The sequence below is a fragment of the Solea senegalensis genome, linkage group LG13 (genome assembly GCF_019176455.1).
Source record: "Solea senegalensis isolate Sse05_10M linkage group LG13, IFAPA_SoseM_1, whole genome shotgun sequence".
In the NCBI taxonomy this organism is placed as follows: domain Eukaryota; kingdom Metazoa; phylum Chordata; class Actinopteri; order Pleuronectiformes; family Soleidae; genus Solea; species Solea senegalensis.
Genome location: NC_058033.1, coordinates 18,859,104 through 18,881,182, shown reverse-complemented (window position 1 = coordinate 18,881,182; position 22,079 = coordinate 18,859,104). Strand labels below are relative to the sequence as shown.

General features: G+C 39.5%; 2 protein-coding genes across 10 annotated transcripts; one reads left to right on the top strand and one right to left on the bottom strand.

Annotated features, from left to right (window-relative positions):
• Positions 1-6: 6 nt before the first annotated feature.
• Positions 7-21,782, bottom strand: ccna1 (cyclin A1). Of its 9 annotated transcripts, none has more exons than XM_044042371.1 (12): positions 21,585-21,782; positions 21,440-21,501; positions 21,275-21,350; positions 5,384-5,443; positions 3,409-3,519; positions 3,117-3,318; positions 2,923-3,035; positions 2,480-2,706; positions 1,560-1,764; positions 1,356-1,469; positions 1,108-1,241; positions 780-1,011 (listed from the first exon to the last, which is right to left on the bottom strand). In XM_044042371.1, exons 5-12 carry the CDS (start codon positions 3,517-3,519, stop codon positions 834-836), a joined length of 1,284 nt encoding a protein of 427 aa, XP_043898306.1. In that variant the 5' UTR covers positions 5,384-5,443; positions 21,275-21,350; positions 21,440-21,501; positions 21,585-21,782; the 3' UTR covers positions 780-833. The 9 variants fall into 9 exon arrangements, with proteins under 9 accessions (XP_043898311.1, XP_043898312.1, XP_043898314.1 ...); XM_044042372.1 differs by having other exon boundaries at positions 21,444-21,501; XM_044042379.1 differs by lacking the exon at positions 5,384-5,443 and having other exon boundaries at positions 778-1,011; positions 21,585-21,589.
• Positions 11,889-15,919, top strand: LOC122779734. The gene is made up of 2 exons (XM_044042322.1): positions 11,889-12,170; positions 15,120-15,919. The coding sequence occupies exons 1-2, from the start codon at positions 12,104-12,106 to the stop codon at positions 15,917-15,919; spliced, it is 867 nt and encodes a 288-aa protein (XP_043898257.1). The 5' UTR covers positions 11,889-12,103.
• Positions 21,783-22,079: the final 297 nt, after the last annotated feature.

The following is a 22,079-nucleotide window of genomic DNA, read 5'->3' as shown; positions in this document are numbered from 1 at the left end:
GCTGCATTTCAAATAATTCAAATCTTTATTTAGAAGTACATGTACATTACACGGAGACGCACAAGGAAGATAAAAAAATAAAATAAAAAGGCACAATGTTTTAAATTGATTTATATTATATGATTATTTCTGCAATGTATGATTTAACATGTGTTTTCTTTCATCTGGAACAAAAATAAACATCACATTACTTTTACATCCTATCACACTATCACAGGTATTATTAGTCTTCATTTTTAAAGAAATCACTGTGTTGGGCAAAAATGTATGAAAAAAAAACGTGTCTGGAAACATCTATGACAGGCAGTGGAATTTGCTTTGTTTGTTTTCTTCTCAGTGGAATTCTGCTGTGGCAGATGTGTCAGAAGAAGGGTGGAGCTGTGGCAAAACAGCAGGTGGAGCAATCTTTGACGCACAGCAGTACCTATGCATTGAAAGGCAAAAATGGAAAATGATGACTAGCACGAAGGACAGTCATACTGCATACTAGTTATTATTGTTGTTATCATTATTCTTATTCTTATTCTTATTCTTATTATTATTATTAATAATAATAAAATGTACAGCAACAATTGCAACTGTTTAAAGAGACTGTGATAAATGTGACGTTTAAGAGTGGTAAATATTAAAAAATGTCGAATATGTAACTTTATTTTCAAATGTTGTGAAATTTGTGCTTATTGTCACAGAGTTTGTGCACTTGAGTTAACCCTTAGAACACAGTATTTCCATTACGTTCCATTATGTTAAAACGTACAGTATACACAGAGGCTATAAGTGTCTTATATCCTTGTTATAGGCAATCTGATGAAACATTTTTTTGGTTGGTTAGTTCAAGAGGCACGTGGCAACCGTTTACTTTTTTCATTTTTGTTGTAATTAATAATGAACCTCGGATAGTCGATATGTTTATATTGTTCATTGTGATAAAAACAAGTGAACTTTGTACGTCTACCTTTTGTTTTTATTTTACAGCTTTCACGGTGTAGATGGTGTCCAAAGAGTGCAAAACTTTTGACGGCCATAAAAGAAAGATAAACTAATAAAGACATCAGTATGAATCAGTGTAGCTACAACAACATTAAAAATAATGACATCACATCTTACCTTGAACTCATATACTTCTCCCTGATGGCCTGATGAGGGAAACTCTCTGCACTGATGTACAGCTTGTGGAGGTCACTGAGGCAGGGCTCAATTTCAGCCAGGGTATAGCCAGTAAAGACAGATAAGGAATCTGGCTAAAATAATAATAATATCAATGATGATGAAAAGAGAAGAAAAGAAAGATCTTTTAAAAGTCAGACTTTGTGTACAGGCTACACCTGTACACGGAGAGACCCTTACATACTCACCCAGAGAGATCTGTCCACAGTGTACGAGGCGAGGCAGTAGACTCCAGCTGCGACTATTGATGGAGTGTAGTGTAGGAATGGTTCTATTTCCAGCAGGCTTAAATCAGCGACATACTAGAGGAAGGGAACATTAAAAGTTGATCAAGGTCAGGTCAGAGCCTCATCGTTCAAAGGCAGCGAGCACAAACCCCAAAACTGACTCACCAGGGCCAGACTCTCCGTGACGGCACACACGGACTGGATGGATGTGAAGAGACGAAGGAACTGTCGCGCGGTGGGTGCCGCCACCCTGAACGCCAATATCCTCAGGAGAATGTGCTCCATTTGAAGCAGCTGCTTCTTAGTGTAGGTGCTGTCCGTGGTGTAGATGAACTCGTTCACGTCGGGAGGGCAGATCTCCTCGTATTTTCTACAAAAGGTGAAAGGTCACGAGGACAGTCGACCTTATGCTGCTCTATACGGTGGCTATTTTCACAATTCACAGCTGTTAATGTCATGATAAATTATATTATTATCATTTCACAGGCATCATTTTGTATTAAATCCTGTATTTTTGTGTTTTATTGTGAAGATTATATATACAGTGCTTAACAAATGTATTAGACCATCGTTATCCGCATTGATAATGATCTGTAATGGTTAATAGCTCTTTAACCAAAATTATTTTTAATGCTAAAATATAATTATTATTTAAAAAACTAAATAAATAAATAAATAGTAAAGCAGATTATTATTTCTTGGTTAAAATGTCAAATTATAGTTATTTACATGCATTCCTGAACGGAAAAGTTAGTTTTAGTGGTTGAATGTTAGTTTTTAGTTTAGTTAGTTTTTCAAAGATTTCCAAATTTTTACGACAGATGGTCTAAATAATTTGTTAAGCATAAAATGTACGTTTATATATTTATGACACAATATTTATACAGGAATTATATATATTATATACAGTATATATAGTATATATATACACTATATATACACAGCATAGTATATATATATATATATATATATACAGTATATATATTTGGCTTTAACAGTGTGACAATATGGTAAAATAGAGCATTTATACAACCACAGCACACACTTTCACAGTTTCAAAACTCAATATCTAAATTTGCACTCACGAAGCGATCAGCAACGCCGCTGTGCCGACCAGCTGCAGCTTGCTCCGTTTCACGTGTGACGTGCAGGACAGAAAGCGATCCAGGAAGCTGACGGCGAGATGCAGGGTTTCGGAAGAAAGGTGGTACTCGTGAGCCACCTCCGCCATCCAGTCCACCAGGACGACCCGCATGTCGCTGGTGATCTCTGGGTGTTTCTCCAAGTAGCCCGACATGGGCCTGAACTTCACCTGGCATCAGAAACAAATAAGTCACACACAGTCAGCGGCGATTCTGGAGTCTCTCGGGGCCCTAGGCAAATATTCACAGGGGGCCCCTCCAACAGTGGCATTACAGTGGCCTGGGGCCCCAAGCATTTGCCTGCCTTGCCTGTTGGCAAGCAGCGCCTCTGCAGACAGTAACATGACAAAGGATTCAATGCACTCAGTGTTTGAGTGAATCCTCACCTCACTCTCCCTCAGGTGTTTGTGGACGTCCTCTGCATACTCACACACACCCAGCACCTCCACTGAGATGGAGTCGTCGAGTTCAGATTGCTTAGAGGATTCCTGGTATGGGCCTGTAATGGATTGAATGATTATCACGAAAAACAAAGTCTTGATAGATGGATGGGGGTTTTTTTTGTGAAGGGCACACTCACTTGAAATGGACTCCCAGATGAGGCTCAAGGCTTCCCTTTGCAGGACAGGGTCGTAGCCGTCCGACACCACTTCCTGACCCGAAGCTGTGAGAACGACTTCACGCGACTCATCGGCATAGATGTCCAAGGTGGAGCTGGAGGTGTAGACGACATTGGCGTGATGGGAGCTGCCCGAGACTGAACTGTGCGAAAACTGGCCTCCCTGTGATGAAGAATGACAAAATTAGGTGTAAACTGAACAGGGAAATAACCTTGATTTATTCTCCTCATGACTCTCAGTCCCATACAGTACCTGCTGATTTTCTGACAAGACACCGAGCACCTTCCGCTGCTGGGCTGCATGCACTTTAATCACAGGGAGAATATTTTCTTTGCTCCTGGGGCTGCTGTTAGACGCATTCATCTTCAACACAAGGAAACAGGGACAATTAAGTGGTCAATATGGAAAACGAACACTTAAAAATCACTTTTTGTGGTGCCTTCGTAAAACAAAGTTAGACATGAAAATATAACTAGATTGCATATATGGGTCTGTTGTAATTCTGCCCCCCCAAATATTAGACATTATAAACACTATAAAGATTCAAAAAACTGTATTTCAAAAATACACAGCATGAAGCCACTGTATAATAAGCAAGTCAAGAGGAATTTGCTTAAATTTAAAAGGTTTCAAGGTAAAATACACGTTGGAAAGTGTCATTAAGCATAGTTTAGTTGTTTAAAGTAAAGTAAAAGTTAAACATCAGACTGTAGTTCCCCAACGTCAGAGATGATGCATTCAAATGTCTTGTTTACATATTCAGAAAGCATAAATATCAAATGAATATGACAAAATAAAGTGAATGATCTGCACACATTTGTTACCAACAGAAACCAAACTAAGTAACATTTCAAATAATTTGGTACAAGATCAAACCAGCATTTTACGCAGGTGCACATGGTTACAAGACATTAAATACAAAAAAAATCTAACAATCCAGGTTAAAAACATATGATTTTTAAAAAGTGATGCAAACTAACTGCATCATTCCAGTGACAACAAACTCACCATAACGACGATCAACGTCCATTAACGACCCAACCGGAGAAACTACTCACTCACTAACTTACTATCTATCTAACTAACTAACTTATTAGTTACGAACAAAGAGAAAAAAAACAGCGACCTCTCATTGCGATGGAGCGAATGAAAGCAGCTTGTGAATCAGCCGTTTGCCTCCAACGATCAGTCAACGCGTCACGGTGACGTCACGCGTCAGAAATCACTCACGACCTGAGATGATGTTGTTGTGTTTGTCCACAGCAAGAGACCGTAGTTTCTAATGGGTAAGCAGCGCAGGCAACAACAACAACAACATACTTTCCTACCATGTTATTCTTTATTCTTTATTCATTTAAAACGCTATATTTACAGAGGCTATAAGAATGTGTCTTATATCCTTTTTTCTCAGTACAACCTATAGACAATCTGATTGATTGTGTGACATTTAGAAATATGCCACGTGTCAAAATGTGCTTGCCTCGTTTTTATGAAGTAAAAACGGTCCATTTTTAAATATGCGATATAGAATTAATCATCACTTTGACTCAACAACACATAAGAACACGATAAAACGCATTTTTGTAAAGCCTGAAGATGTGACCTATAGATTGACCCGAAACACATAAGCAATTATTTACTATTTACTTATTTTTTGATGCACACACAAGGTCATGCTTCTTCCTCTACTCTGTTCTTCAATGTCAGTGTGAATGACCTGCGGCTAAAAATATGTGAGGGCAAATTTGCACAAGTGAGCAGTGAAAGTGACTAAATTAGAATATGATGTCAGGAGGTGTTTTTTTTTGTCCTTTTATACAAATTTTGAATTCAGCCTCTTTTCCCCCATCACTAGTTCCAAGATTAATGCTTTCATTATCAAAGCTGTGTCAACGTGTTAGTGCTGTGAGGCCACAAAGCTGCGTTTTCCCCTGATAATGTGCTTCCAGCTCCTCCAGCTTGAAAAACAAGGACATTTAGGGCAAGAAAGGATTAAAGCAATGCCATTGCTGACTAAAAGTCTTCAGCTGGGGTTAAATTGTGAGCTGCATTGTTGACACTCTTGCCTGTTGGTGACGCAGGTCGATTGCACCACTGCCAGTGTACTGTAGAGGACAGGCAACGGTGCAAAAATGGTTTCAGAGGACACAGGAGCATGACAATCCATCGCAAAGCAGCATATAAGAAATTAATCACAACAAAGCAAAGATTACTCAGTGGTTCCGACCTCATCGAGATCAAATGATGTTTCTTACGGGACTTGATTGTGTCCTCGGTGGAGGAAACACTGGATGAAGGAGAATGACAGTGTTATCAAATACCTTTTGTTGTTATACAATGAAACACACAATGAAAATAATCCAAACTGTCCATGTGCAATTGGACAGTACCAGGACTGATGCATGAGGGACAAAAGCAGCAACTGATAATAGCAAAAGAAAGGTGACAGCCTGCAATTTCTTTTTCATCCATTAGATGGCAGACTTGCCTCTGTAACCTGTTTATTAGTGCAGTCAAGCAGACTTTTTGACATGTTGTCATGTCACATAAATATTGTACAGCTCGCCAGATTATGTAACCACTCTAACTCACACAGCGTCTAACCTAGAAAAGAAAAAAACAACCCCAAAATAACTTTGTGATTCACGACTGACCACAAGTACTTTTTCCCCGGCCCAACTTCTCATGGATGGAAACGGTGCAAAGTGGTGAAATGTACAGTAAATTACAATTTAACTACAGTCAAATATTGGAAACAAAGGGGTGCTTTATTGTTTCGTGTCCAACTGTGAAATGTACAATATTAGGATTGACAGAGAAATTCACACGTATATTTTAGTCTCTAACATTTCGGTCTCATGGCAAACAATTGTGGCAATTTACACACAACATATGGAATTTCAACACTGACTTAATTGTCCATGTTGTTATTTTTACGATCAGAACGAAAACTGGATCCTTCCAGCAGCTTCTAAATGGAGGATGGATGAAGGTGGAAAGTACGTCCAACAGATGGCAGCATTTCCTAAGGAGGTGGTTTTTTTTTTTTCAACTGGCATTTTTTATTTGTTCAATAAGCACATGAACATTCATTAATTAATTGCAGGGGGAGCTGCTCCTGTTCAAAACTACACTGATTTGAAAGCAATGGTATCACCGTCTAACCATGCACATGTGTCGTCAGTGAGACAACAGACCTGGTATCAAATATATCATTACATAAAGTATGACGTGTCCGAGTATGTCAACAAAGAACTGTCTTCCTACTGTCAAACATGTCCTAGTGTGCCGTCAAAAAATGTCCAAATATAATACGTCAAACCCAAATGTCAAAAATGTCCCAGTATAGCATGTCATTACAAAATATAAGATCTGTCTGTCCAAAGTAAGGCAAAGGTTACGTTTGTTCTTTTCCAAAAACAATACATTTTAAAGTTCAACATCTAAAAAGTGAAGTTTTAAAATGACTTGTTCTTTATAAGATTTGAACCTGTGACATTAGAACTTCACAACAGTGTTCTTATCAACTGAGCTCCCTGCTCCAGCAGCGATCAAGGTTTTCTCTGAGCTTTTGACTGTTTACATTGAATTTTGAACTTAAGAAAACATCATAATGAGATTTGAACTCACAACCTCAGATATACAAGTCTTATTCTTACTGAGCTACATAACACTCTCTTTTTGGTGTGAAATTCATAATTTATCGAGCCCTTTCACCTCACTATGAGTATATTTTAGCTCTAAACACAAACAAAAGAAAGACATTTTTTGATATTTTGACATCATCCTATACCTTTATTGTAACAAGGTGTAGAAAAGGTCACATACACCACCTAATATAGGGTATACTATTTCACAAAAGTAAAATGTTATAGTATATAGTATATGTATTAATCAACCTGCGTTTTCTTTTTTTTTTACAAAAAGTACATTTTCCTGCAACTTGCTGTTTATTTATTTTCTTAAGGACTAAAAGAGCATCTCAAGAACATCTCAACTCAGTGTGACAATCATAAAGGGAAAATCTACAATAAAATAGGTCCCTTCTGTCTTACACGTACTAGTGAGACCTGTTTAAATATATTTTTAATGACGTGCAAGACAATAATTCTGCGGGAAACGTCACGCTAATGGCCATGGATAAATAAATAAAGAAAATTAAGGTTTGGTGACAAATTCCTCTTTTATAAATAAGATACAATTAATCAATATTTGTTGATACTGTGCTGAACTAGGTCACGGAGGCACACACAAAAACAAAAACACATGGTAGCTGCTCGAGGGACACAGACAGTCTCTCCATCTTCCTCTGTCTTTTTTTTTTTTACATCTCTCTTCCTCATTTCCGCTCAATCCCTAAGTAGATGCAGATTGCTTATGACAGATAGCACTGGGCTGGTGCCATTTCATTAGCGTGATTTATTCCTTGTGACAGGCTCGCTTGGGCCAGATGGGCTGAGAGATTGAGCATCGAGTGTCATTCATCCCCCCAACTGAGGATGGACATCTCTCAAGTCTTCAGCCGTCAATGTTACAAGTGATGGAGGCGACAGCTGACAACAGTAAAATAATCAGTCAATGGACGGACAGCGAGGTGAAAAGACAACCTGCAGAGATTTAAACGTACAGTATTAAACTTTCTTCCATTAGGGATCTCTCGGTCAAAGTAATAAAAAAAGAAGTGCTGTCTCGTTTGAAGTCTCCTTCCTCACTCTAATGTTCATACGGGGGGTTGTTACGGATCTTATATTAGAGATGGTTTAATTGGATGATGTCATTAAAAGGTGACCACATTGAAATGGTCCTGTGCCTTGGATAGAAATAAGGAATCAGCAGAAAGATCAGTGCAAATAGTAAAAGGCTTCCTGATTACTACTAAACAAATTCTTTGCACAACATAATACAGAAATGAAGAGAAAAAGAAAAAAGAAGAAAAGAAATGACATGATAAAAAAGAGTCTAAATCTTGAGTCTAAAACATAGATTTTGAATTTATGTTCCCCCGACTGATAACCTCCCTCCCGATTCCTAAATACATTTTGAATATTTTCCGGTAATTTTCTGTTTTTCTGGGTTTTTTTGCCTTGTACATGATGATTGCTGTTTGGGAAGATACTATGTCAGTGAATTTCAGCAGTTTTGACTGTATAAAGAGTGCATCTGTGTGTTCTAAGTATAGTTGCAAGAAGAGGAGTAGACTAAGATGATTGTAGCCAAAGTTAAAGCTGCTCTCCATCAAATACTTTTATTAGAATCTGTCTAAATAAATAAATAAATAAATGCCGCTTCACCAGGTGTGTTCAGGAGGTGACACAGAGAGGGGGGAATGCTAAGAGTGACGGACAGGAAGTTCATGAAAAGACAGCATCACTGACCAAGGTCACTATAGTTAATGAAAACAAATGAAATAACAAAAATTTATGGAAAAAACAACCTGAAACTGAATTGTGTGTTTATAAAACTAACTAAAAAAATGTGCTTATTTTTCATCTTTGTAAATGTATTTCATATCATCTATTAAGATGTTGATTGATTGAGAAATCTGCCAACTCATGTCCTTCCCTATGGGTCTGTAGGCCAGTGTGTGTGTGTGTGTGTTAGTTGTTTATTTTCCTTCATGAACACTGTTATACGGTGGGGTCACTTTGGTTTAAAGAGCAGTTTTGTCTCAGAGAAGGGCGGCTGGCAGTTGGCCCAGTTATCAAAGCAACGAACAGAACTCCAAAGAGAGCAAAATCATCTGCAGTGTGTCAGTGAACCGAAAGAGAAATGTGCTGGGGAAAGATTCTCAAAGCCCCCCCGACAACAAACTGCATCAAATATGAGCAGCGTAGTGATCACCGGTTAAAAAACAACCAACAGGCAATTTATCTCCCTAAAGTCAAGACACCACAACACACACCGGTCACGACAACGTCCGTGTTTACGCCAGAAAAATGGAACAAATATGACAAATGATATTAAAAGCCTCCAATGTTTTGATGAGTTTAGTTAGGAGCAAAATGAAAGAGGGGGAAGAGCTTCTGCCCATTACTTATTCACCAAATGTGTAAACTGACTCAATAATTTCACTGAAAGGCAAAGTGTTGCGTTGCGGCATTGCGGCGCACCGTCTACGCACATTTGCAATATTATTGCCGAAAATTGGAATGTATGAATTATGAATGTCTGAAGAATAAAGGCTTAGAAAAAAAACCTTGCAATTTAATTTACTGTGAGGACCCAAATTATTTTGGTGCACTGAATTATTCATTTATACAAATGAATCAGATTTTCGAGGACATATTCCCCCCTTTCTTCTTCTTCCTTCATGGATTGAGAGTGCAGTCTTCAGAGAGATGGGTCAGAAAAGTCTATTAGTGTTTGCACAGATGTGTTTTTATACAGTCGGGCTTGGTTTTTGTTCTCTCTTTATTCAAGGGTGACGTTTCTGAGACTCTTGTCAATATCAAACTTCCATGTCTCTCGTTGTTATTCTAGACAGTGTCAGTGTGTGAGTGTGTGTTACACCTCGTTTTGTTCCCTCGGCACTGACAAAACATCGGCCTCTTCAAGAGATGACGTGCAATGTAAATTAAGTTTCCCGGTGTAACAGATCAAATTAACCCCTGCCCAAGAATAAACCCGGGTATAGTTTGGCCCAGGCCAGAGAATACCCCTCTATTTATACAGTATAGTCACTCACTAATATTTATAAACAGGAGCAGGAACATGTATATACCCTAGAATAAGTTTTTGGTGGACGGCATTATTTCATATAATCTAAAACTTAGCTTCAAGGCCAAAAGCGCACGACAACACTAATTCTTGTGTAAATGCAATTCAAACCTTTACACAAGAGGGGTAAAGTCTGGCCTAGGCTAATTTACACTCTTGGGGTCAAAGCGGACTAGGCCATAATATACCCAGGGTATAATCCAGCATAGGCTGCTTTAACCGCAGATTTATTCTGGATTGGGAGTATAGCTCATTGCTCTTAAATTCAGTCTTCTTGAGCCACTTTCTCAGTAGACTGTGTTGGAAATTCAGATTAAGACAGAAAGTGTCACTGAATCTAAACATATGAGGATCTGTTAACTAATATCTATCTGTTATCCTACAGTTTAAAAGGTGTTCTCATGAATTTCATAGATTGAACTTGTCAAAAGAATAATCCACCCCAAAATGGCGCCAAAATGCAGTCGCACACCCGCCTCTGCTCCCCGAGTCTCTGCTGCTTCATTGACATGCAGCGGCAGCAGAGACTGGTGTCCTCGCAAGGGCAGAGAGTCAGAAACAGCTGGGATATCAGGAAATTACATGGAATCGGCAGCCACTTCTTTGCCGTCTGGGATTAGTGACAAAAGCCAGTTGAGGCCAAAGCTCTTATCTCCATCCCGCAGTCCTCTCTCGCATACACACACACACAGACACGGGCGCCATAAAAGCACACAAGGGCACTTGAGTCTGCTGCACGCACACGAGCACATGTACTCGCAAAAAGGCTTAATTAGCTTTGCCAAATATATTCTCCTCTTTTGCAAAATACGAACCGTGTGTGTATGAGCGTCAATTCCCTGACGTTGGTTTAGAATTGATCTTCGGGGGGGAGGGGGAATGACTTCATGTGCAGAGTTTCTTCTCGACGTTGTCAGTGGAACTGCCAGCGGCGTCTCATTAAAACATTTAACGTTTATTTTTCTTTCTCGCGTCAACAAAACGCTCATTTACATTTAAATGGTCACAAACGGACGCACAGTCATCAGGCCATTTCACACTGCTGCCTGAAACACGTGATATGTAGATGTGAAGCAACATCTTCCTCTCATCTCTACTGTCTCTCGTCTTATGTTGCTGTTGTTATTACCTCCTGCTGCTGCTGCTGCATGTGTCAGGTGCACAGATGGCAAAAAGACAGTGGCATCTGCAGGAGGAGAGGGTGGGGGTGCCTTTTCCTAGTCACAGAGCAGGGACAGGTGTCACCCACTGCACAATTAACACTTTTTCATGAATACCATTAACGTGCTAACAAGCTCGCGTTTGAGATTCATTTTGGATCAGAGAGATTCTTCTCCTGAAACTTTTCCCGTCAAGGTTGGCGCACACTGAGGCCAAGTCCAGACGGAAACGGCACGAAACGTTAACCATCCTTTTCCTTTGGTGTTTTCAAAAAGCTCCCCTGTGAAGACGCCATCGTTACAGGAGATAAAACAACTCAAAAACGCTGGAGTACATGGAGTTACACCAAAAAAACAGAAAAGACACATTACAGATATAATAACAGAAACGGAGACAGAATGAACTGAGCCAGGAGACATAAAAGGGAAATAATGTCTGTTTTAGTTTGGTGCTGTTTCCACGTACATATTTAGCGACTTTACAGACCCCCGGCAACTTTATTTGTTTTAAAAAGCAACTAACGACAAATCTACTGAATTTTTGTCATAATCCAAATACTTTACAAGAAGGAAATGCACAATTCTGCCACACGAGTGAGATCCATCTAACTGTATTTACTGTGGAGAGAGAGAGACCGACACACACACACACAGTGCACATAAACATCCACAGACGAGCTGTGGATGTGCAGTGCTGTCTTTTTTCACCTCTTCGAAACAAGTAGGCTTGCAGTTTTATTAATATTGTTATTAAAAAATATACTGTACTACACTGTAAGTGGCTTAAAACAAGTTAATCAAGAAAGTGGGAAAGTTTTTTTTCCATCCAGCAGATGGCAGCATTTCCTACGCTGGTGGTTTTTTTTAACTGACTACAAATTCAGCAGCCATTTTTTTATTTGTTCAATTTGGACATAAACATTGATTAATTACAGCTGGAGCTGCTCCTGCACAAGGCTACACAGATTTGAAGGCCACGGTATACTTTCCATGACTTGGTACATTCCGCTCCTCCCCCTCTTGTGTGGACCTATTTGTGAGGTTCCACTTTGTGTTTACCAGTCAGAGCCATGGACGGTCGGAGCATTCGGAGTCAGAGGCAGGAAGAGGACGAGGAACAGCGGGGACAACCATATGGTAACTGCTGCCTTAATGATCCACACATTTCTTAGATTTTCTGTTGAAACTCTGTTCACACCTGCTGTTAACATCCGACCCGAGTGATCCGATCACAGGTGCTCAGATTACATCGACTGCTACTGCTAATGTGACGACACGAGTCCGCATGTAACGATCATCGTCTAACCATGCATGTGTGTGTTGTCACTGAAACTGTCACAACTCACTGTTTTCAAAAACGAATTTAGTATTTGTCAAAAATGTCTTCATACTGTCATATATGTCCTCGTATATTATGTCAACAACTGTCAAAAATGTCTTAGTATGGTATGTCATCCAAAAATGTCCGAATACAAACTGTTAAAAATGTCTTAGTATATAGTATGTGGTCCAAAATCACTGAAAAAAAAGTCATAGTATATTATGTCATACAAAATCACTCAAAAAAGTCATAGTATAGTATGTCGTCCAAAATCACCCAAAAAAAGTCATACTATATAGTGTGTTATCCAAAATCACTTTAAAAAGTCATGGTGTAGTATGTCGTCCAAAATCACCCAAAAAAATTCATACTATATAGTATGTTATCCAAAATCACTTTAAAAATTCATGGTGTAGTATGTCGTCCAAAATCACTTAAAAAGTCATAGTATAGTATGTCATCCAAAATCACTTTAAAAAGTCTTACTATATAGTATGTTATCCAAAATCACTTTAAAAAGTCATAGTTTAGTATGTCGTCCAAAATCACTTTAAAAAGTCTTACTATATCAAAATCACTTTAAAAAGTCATGGTGTAGTATGTCGTCCAAAATCACTTTAAAAAGTCTTACTGTATAGTATGTTATCCAAAATCACTTTAAAAAGTCATAGTATAGTATGTCGTCCAAAATCACCCAAAAAAGTCATAGTATAGTATGTCATCCAAAATCACCCAAAAAAGTCATGCTCTATAGTATGTTATCCAAAATCACTTTAAAAAGTCATGGTGTAGTATATCGCCCAAAATCACCCAAAAAATTCATACTATATAGTATGTTATCCAAAATCACTTTAAAAATTCATGGTGTAGTATGTCCCAAAAATCACTTAAAAGTCATAGTATGTCATCCAAAATCACCCAAAAAAGTCATAGTATAGTATGTCATCCAAAATCACCCAAAAAAGTCATGCTCTATAATATGTTATCCAAAATCACTTTAAAAAGTCATAGTATAGTATGTCGTCCAAAATCACTTTAAAAAGTCATAGTATAGTATGTCGTCCAAAATCACTTTAAAAAGTCTTACTATATAGTATGTTATCCAAAATCACTTTAAAAAGTCATGGTGTAGTATGTCGTCCAAAATCACCCAAAAAAGTCATGCTCTATAGCAGTGGTCACCAATGAGGTGCCCGCGGGCTCATTTCACTTCACCTCACTTGCATGTATCCATATGATCACTGAGTAAAATGTCCTTGATATTGTTTATAGAAACTGTGATAACCATTAGGAGTAAACACAGAATTAATGTGTATGCAATTGAATGCACAATATTCATAATTTAAATGGTAAATTGCATAAAATGTTAATATGGTAGCTCTCCATATTATTCTCTACCCTTCAGGTAGCTCTCGGTCTCAAAAAGGTTGGTGACCCCTGCTCTATAGTATGTCATCCAAAATCACCCAAAAAAAGTTATACTATATAATATGTCGTCCAAAATGACACCAAAAAAGTCATGCTATATAGTATGTTATCCAAAATCACTAAAAAATCATAGTATGTAGGACTTCAGGTACGATATAAAAGTGTCTGTGTTGATATGGACTAATAAAAATAAAAAGGTTTTTACATATTTTTCTCACGTTTCTTCAGTCATTTACTGCATTGACCACATTTTAAACTGGCTACTACTTTGTCTTATGTGCCATGACCTACAAATGGCTGCAGTTAAACGGACAGTCCAGGTGTTTTAGAACCATGATTGAATGAGGTACTATTGACACTGTTGTGGAAATAAGATTTTTCAAACAAAAGTCAGTATTAAACTAGGTTACATAATAAAAATGTCTTCATACTGCCATAAATGTACGAGTATATTATGTCAACAACTGTCAAAAAGTCTTAGTATAGTATGTCAACAAAAATGTCAAAATATAAACTGTCAAAATGTTTCTTAATTTTGTATGTCATCCAAAAATGTCCAAATACAAACTGTTAAAAACGTTATAGTATAGTATGTGGTCCAAAGTCACTCAAAAAAGTCATAATACAGTATGTTGTCCAAAATGACAACAAAAAAGTTATGCTATATAGTATGTTATTCAAAATCACTGTAAAAGTCATAGTATGTCGGACTTCAGGTACGATATAAAAGTGTCTGTGTTGATATGGACTAATAAAAATAAAAAGTTTTTTTCATATATTTCTCATGTTTCTTCACTCATTTACTGCAATGACCACATTTTAAAGTGGCTACTACTTTGTCTCATCATGTGCCATGACCTACAAATGGCTGCAGTTAAAGGGACAGTCCAGGTGTTTTAGAAGCATGATTGAATGAGGTATTGACACTGTTGTGGAAATAAGATTTTTCAAACAAAATTCAGTATTAAGCTAGGTTACATAATAAATGTAATGTTTCAAACCAGGATCAAGTAAAACAGAAAGAAAGACCAAGCAACGACTTACTGTGAAGAGTAAACATTGGACAGCAAACTTTATCTGCAATTGAAATAGGAGTAGGGAGGTCTGTGCACTTCATGGAGGAGGAGGAGCTAAAAAAATGTTTTATTGCCTAAACAGTGATACTTTGAACTATACCTTTAACTGAGACGAGTCAAAGCTTGAGAACTAGTTTTCATGTGTTAACAATGTAAAAGTGATGCTCACACAGTCATGTGCTGATCCTGTTTAAGCAGTAGTTACTAAGAACCTGGACCCAAAACCTAATTTTAGTGAACAGGAATCTTTTCACTATGCAGCCAAAATTTCAGCCACTTCCGGGGAGCCAGGGACTGTCGCGCTGTGGACTGAAACAATGCCGTGGTTGTGGAACCAAAACGTGCTGGACCAGAACGACCCTGCGGTGTGGAACCAAACCCACCAGATTTGTGGTGCAGGTTTGTGCCAGTCCGGCAAGTTCGGTTCTACAACCGCTGGGTTGTTCTGGTCCAGCATGTCTGGTTCTACAACCTTGGCCAAAAGAAACCCCCAACCTTGTCATTGTGGAACCCAACCTGGCAACCCTCGCACTGTGCGCAACCCAGCAGCCGCTGTGGGACCCAACCTGGCAACCCTCGCACTGTGCGCAACCCAGCACCTGCTGTGGGACCCAACCTGGCAACCCTCGCACTGCATGCAACCCAGCAGCCACTGTTGGACCCAACCTGGTAACCCTCACACTGCGCGCAACCCAGCAGCCGCTGGCAACCCACTGATGGCAACCCTCACACTGCATGCAACCCAGCAGCCTGTTGGACCCAACCTGGCAACCCTTGCAAAAAAACCCTCTTTCCATCCACTTGAATCTGACCACCACTACAGTGTACACAAGCCAGCCATTGCCCACACTGCCAAGTTCCCACATCCCTGCCCACTCGCACAACCCAGCCGTTGTGTAACCAATCAACCTCTCACACAACCCAGCCGTTGTGTAACCAATCAACCTTTCGCACAACCCAGCCGTTGTGTAACCCAAGCCAGTCACCATTCCCACAACCCAACCGTTGTGGTACTGAACCTACGACCTCATGAACCGAACAACAACCGCAATCTTGGTTGAGAGCAAAGCCACTACGCCACAAGTTCCTTACAGATGTGGGTCTTTTGGTCTCCTTTCAATGTTAACTGTGCATGTTGAACTTTAAAATGTATTGTTCTTTGTAAGATTTGAACCCACACAGTCAGAATTTGACAGCAGCGTTCTTACCAACTGAGCTACCAGGTCTTACACTTGTTCAGGTTTTGGTGGAGCTTTGACTGTTTACATTGAATCTTAACCTAAAAAAAATCTCAAGATTCTCATGAGATTTGAACTAACAACCTCAGATATTCAAGTCCAAAACCAACAGCATGAGCTGTTTGTCCTGAGATGGATAGTCAACACTTCTTGGTATTCTTAACTTTTTCATCTAGGTCAGATATTTTAGAATTCTGAACTTTTTCAAAAATCTCCCCACGATCTCTGGACTTCATAGAATATTGGACTTCTGAAGTTCAAAAAAATACACAGGTGGTCTTCCTGGGTATTGAACCCCAGTCTTCCAATCTATGAGTCAGTGTCAAACACACTGAGCTAAACAACTCCAACAGCTTTTTGAGTTTTCTTTTATATATTGTCATGTGTAATAGAACATGTGGGTTCAACTGTTGTGTGATGAAGTTTAGAATCCTATTTTCAATGCAAACAGTCCAAGCCGCTTGTCAGTAATAAGGTTGAGAGCAATGGCATGGTCGTGGAACAGAACCTGACAACTGCCCCATAGGGGACAACCCCACACTTGGTGGACTTTAACAACTGAGAGGTTGTCCCCTATGCGGCAGTTGGCAGGTTCTGTTCCATGACCGTGCCATTGCTCTCAACCTTATTACTCACATGCTTCACGACAGCCAGGTTGTTCTGGTCCGCCAGGTTGAGCTTCACAACCATGTCCAACATTTAAAATGGAAAGACCTCAGTCCTCTTGTGCATTCATGTGGAACTGACCCTGCAACCCTGTGGACTAAACAACCTTATGCTTGTGAACAAAGGCATCACACCACATATTCCTGGGCCATGTGGGACTTTTGGTCTCCTTTGAATCTTCAATTTGGATCTTGAACATGTCGCTCTTTATCAGAATTGAACCTGTGACATATGAATTAGACAGCAGTATTCTTACCAACAAAGCTACTGACTCCTTACAGTTCCTGAGGTTTTCTTTGAGCTTTTAACTGTTTACATTGAATGAGTTTACATGATGAGATTTGAACGCACAACCTCAATAACACATCGTATTTTTTCCAGCATGAGCTATTTATACTACAGTACTCAATAACACTTTGTTGGTGTTTTTGGTGTGAAGTTTTGCATTGTGAGATTCAAACTTATAATCTCAGAGATACAAGAGTGAGCTATTTGTCCTGATGTTCTCATGCTGCATTTCTTGTCGTGCTTGACTTTCTCATCCTTGTCAGCGTTTTGAAAATTCGCTCTTCATTACACCTATATTTTAAGATCAACAACTCAACATGTAACAGTGTATTTATTAGGTGTTTTTATCAAATTCTTTTTAACAAAAAAAGCGAATTAAGGATTTGAACCTACAACTTTAGACCTTCAAATCAATGTTTAGTAGACAAAGCTATTTGACAAACAGTTTGGTCTTGGAATTCTTAATAAGGTTCTCGTCATTCACACTTTCAGAACTTGAATCCAAGTTTCCAGGTCTAGCAGAGTCCACGTCAAACATTTAGAGCTGTACAAGTTGAAGTCCTAAACTCTTTAGGAACTAGTGGTGTGGTGGTTTTGTTCAAACCCAAAAGGTTGTTCCAGTACACATGGTGACAAGTTTGGGATTTATTTATTGAAATTTTGGCTGCCAGTGTGAAACCAAAAGTACCACTATGTAGACTGGGACAACCCCAGGGTTATGGATAACCCTGATCTTATTAAATCTGCCCCCTTGTGGGTCGAACAACCTTTTGGTTTTGAACAAAGTTAAAGTTAAGTTTCTCATCTAAGAACTGAAATCACTATCACAGGACTTTCTAGAATCACTTTAATCAATTGAGCTATCTGCTCAGACATGTTTACAGTGTTTCATGAGGTTTCATGAACCCTAACCCTAACCCTTGACTTCATTACACCTACATTTTAAGATCCACAGCGCAGTGTATAAAATACAGAGGAATTCGTCCACACACATCTGTTATAATAATAATTAATTTTAACACACTTGAGAACATTTTAAGCTCTTGAACATTACTTAATGAGTTTTTATTTTAGTTCTAAACACTGTGATGATAAACAAAAAAAGATGACTGATATTTTGACGTCATACTATAACTTTATTATTCCAAGGCATTGAAAATGTCACACTATGTGATGCGTGTATTTAAAATACATATTTCAATTACAAAATATTATTTTGTATTTTGTTGAAGTGAAAATATCTTCATATTTTGTAAAAAAAAAATACTATGGACACAGGACTTCTCAGCACTGATTTGGTTCCCTCTATGAGTGCGAGCACTGCGCTTAACAGATACCCATCTTCAGCAGATGCATCTGTAAATCTCAGAACCTGGAGGAGAACCAGTTAAAGCCAACTGCATGAAGGAGAAAGACAGAAAGCATATTTAAAATCAAGTTTTTCAGGAGGCATAATTTGTGCTCGTCTCTAATGGCACTTTTCCACTACATAGTACCGCCTCTGCACGGCACGGCTCGAATCTACGCAGTTTGGTTGGTTTTCCATTACAATATAGTACCTCCTCAATGTGGGCGGAGTCATCCCAGCACAGCTGCATGAAACTGCAGTGACTTTGCGACACACAAACTTGTGTGTGTTGCGGCATGAGATTTTCCCACTCCATGTCAGGTCCTAAAACGCCTCTCCGAAAAAAAGGCATGCGTGTGCACCTAAACCTGTTTCAGTGATGTGCAACACTGTCCTCCACTGGAAAATTGCTTTAAACTAGTATGGATGGACAGGATTACAAATGAGCATATTCAAGGGACAGCTCAGGTTGAACAGTTTAAGGAGATAAAGTAAAGAGAGGCAAGGTTGAAGATGGAGCTGTTGGACAGAAGGAACAGAAGAAGACCACAGAGGAGGATCGTGGATGTTGTGAAGGAGGACATGAGGACAGTCGGTGCAAGAGAAGACACAAGGGAGAGGGTCAAATTAGAGGCAGATGATCGACTGTGGTCACCCCCTAAAAGGAAGAAGCATGAAGAAAAGCTAAAACGGCCTTAATTGAAAATTGATTTTAAAGGAAAACATGAGAGCTCCTGGTCAGCCAGTTCAATAAACAACGGTTGCCATTTTCTTTTTAAATTGGCTACATGAAAATACAGCATGTGTAATTGTCTCTTAAATGTCCACACTGGCACAGAACAGCCTATAATTTTCTGTTTGCTAGCTACAGTGGGGCAAAAAAGTATTTAGTCAGCCACTGATTGTGAAAATTCTCCCACTTAAAATGATGACAGAGGTCTGTAATTTTCATCATAGGTACATTTCAACTGTGAGAGACAGAATGTGAAAGAAAATCCTGGAAATCACTTTGTTGGATTTTTAAAGAATAATGATGGTGGAAAATAGGTATTTGGTCAAAAACAAAAGTTCAACTCAATACTTTGTAATATAACCTTTGTTGACAATGACAGAGGTCAAATATTTAATGTATGTCTTCACCATGTTTGCACACACTGCAGCTGGTATTATGGCCCATTCCTCCATGCAGATCTCCTCTAGAGCAGTGATGTTTTGGGGCTTTCGCCGGGCAACACAGACTTTCAACTCCCTCCACAGATTTTCTATGGGGTTGAGGTCTGGAGACTGGCTAGGCCACTCCTGGACTTTGAAATGCTTCTTACAGAGCCACTCCTTCGTTGCCCGGGCGGTGTGTCTGGGGTCATTGTCATGCTGGAAGACCCAGCCACGTTTCATCTTCAATGCTCTCACTGATGGAAGGAAGTTTTGGCTCAAAATCTCACGATACATGGCCCCATTCATTCTTTCCTTAACACGGATCAGTCGTCCTGTTTCCACCCCGATGCATTACAGTAGGTATGGTGTTCTTGGGATGCAAGTCAGCATTCTTCTTCCTCCAAACACATTCTTCCTCCACATGACATTCTCCCAATCCTCTTCTGGATCATCCATATGCTCTCTGGCAAACTTCAGAAGGGCCTTGACATGTACTGGCTTAAGCAGGGGGACAAGTCTGGCACTGCAGGATTTGATTCCCTGATGATGAGATCTTGCATGGAGCCCCAGATCGAGGGAGATTATCAATGGTCTTCCATTTTCTAATAATTGCTCCTCCAGTTGATTTATTCACACCAAGCTGCTTGCCTATTGTAGATTCACTCTTCCCTGCCTGGTGCAGGTCTACAATTTTGTTCCTGGTGTCCTTCGACATCTCTTTGGTCTTGGCCACGGTGAAGTTTGGAGTCTGACTGTTTGAGGCTGTGGACAGGTGTCTTTTATACAGATAATGAGTTCAAACATGCCATTAATACATGGAACAAGTGGAGGACCGAAGAGCTTCTTAAAGAAGAAGTTACAGGTCTGTGAGAGCCAGAGATCTTTCTTGTTTGTCGGTGACCAAATACTTATTTTCCACCATAATTTACAAATAAATTCTTTAAAAATCCTACAATGTGATTTCCAGGATTTTGTTTTCACATTTTGTCTCTCACAGTTGAAGTGTACCTGTGATGAAAATTACAGACCTCTGTCATCATTTTAATTGGGAGAACTTGCACAATCGGTGGCTGACTAAATACTTTTTTGCCCCATTGTATTCCACAAAGCCCCCATGTGGAGGATAAAGCGGCACAAACACAGCCTCAGGATGATCTTCAGATTTCTCCACTGCTCCACCTGCAGTTCAGAATTTTCACTTTTTTTTTGTTCATGCGAGACGGGGATATACTGTATATAAATATATGTTTATAAGTGTGAAAATATCACCCCAGGGAATGTATTCACGTAATGAAAGTCACAGGTTGGTTTATACCACTGGGCAGAGGCGAGAGTCTTCAGGTTTTGGAGGGACACAAGGAATCAATCTCAAAGTACACAATTTAAAGAGGACTCGTCACATGGCACACCAGCCAAAAACAGGATTGTGAGGAAAAGACCCACAGCACAGAGAGACAAATCAAATGTCATGCCACGAGACACCAAACCAAAAAATATTAACATGGAACTACAAAACGTTCAAACAAAAAATAAGCAAACAAAGCAAACTTCAAATTAAATAAAGTAATATTCAAAGGAAATAATGAGGACATATTCAATTGCAATAATAAAAAAACAAAAAGTCAACAAACAATCGGCAATTAACGAACACAAACAAATTACAATTTGCAACAAAATATACACAAAAGCAAAATTAACAGCAGATTGAAAATGATTTTCACATTTTGCCCGAGCTCCAACCGGGACCAGGAAAGATAACAGAGCCAAAACAGCAGCCAAATCCAGGGTACGGAGCCTCTGACAAAACAAAGGCATATATCCATGTTATTTAATTGAAAAATAAATGACTAAGAATTGTAAATTGAGTAATTAACAATCTCACTCACTTACATCCCACTCCACCAACTGGAAACAGGAGGATGAAGCCTTTAAGGCTATGGTTCAACCACTGCAGCAGAAAGCGAACAGCAACAATGAACAGGGAGCGACAGACAGGCAGAGAGACAGACGGGCAAGAAAACGCCGACCTACCTTCCGGGTTCCGGCTACAAGACGACTGCACTCTTAGGAGCCTCCAGCGGAGCCACACAGCCACCACCGGACCATTTAGCAACAGGTTACAAGTTACCAAAATGCGTATTTTGCGCATGCAAAGGAGGAGATGAACAGGTAAAGTGCGCAAACACATGCGCAGACCACGCTACACAACGGGAGAAAGGAAGAGCACGCTGACCACACCTTTATATATAACTGCGCATGACACACGGCCCTGCGATCAGGGAGATCAGCTGATGCGGTGCGCAAGGTGAGCTCAGCTGGGCAGTGTTGCGCTACAGCAGGGAGGGAGAAAAGGGGGGCCACTCGCCACATCTTGGCCCCCTTTACACCTGGCATTAAAATGTGTTTTCTGTGATCCGATTGCAATCGGACAACACCTGATAGCATGTAAGTACAGGTGTAAACACACCTGAGGACAGATGGTTTGACAGGTCCGATGTGGTCGGAGACTCTTTGTGACGTGACCAC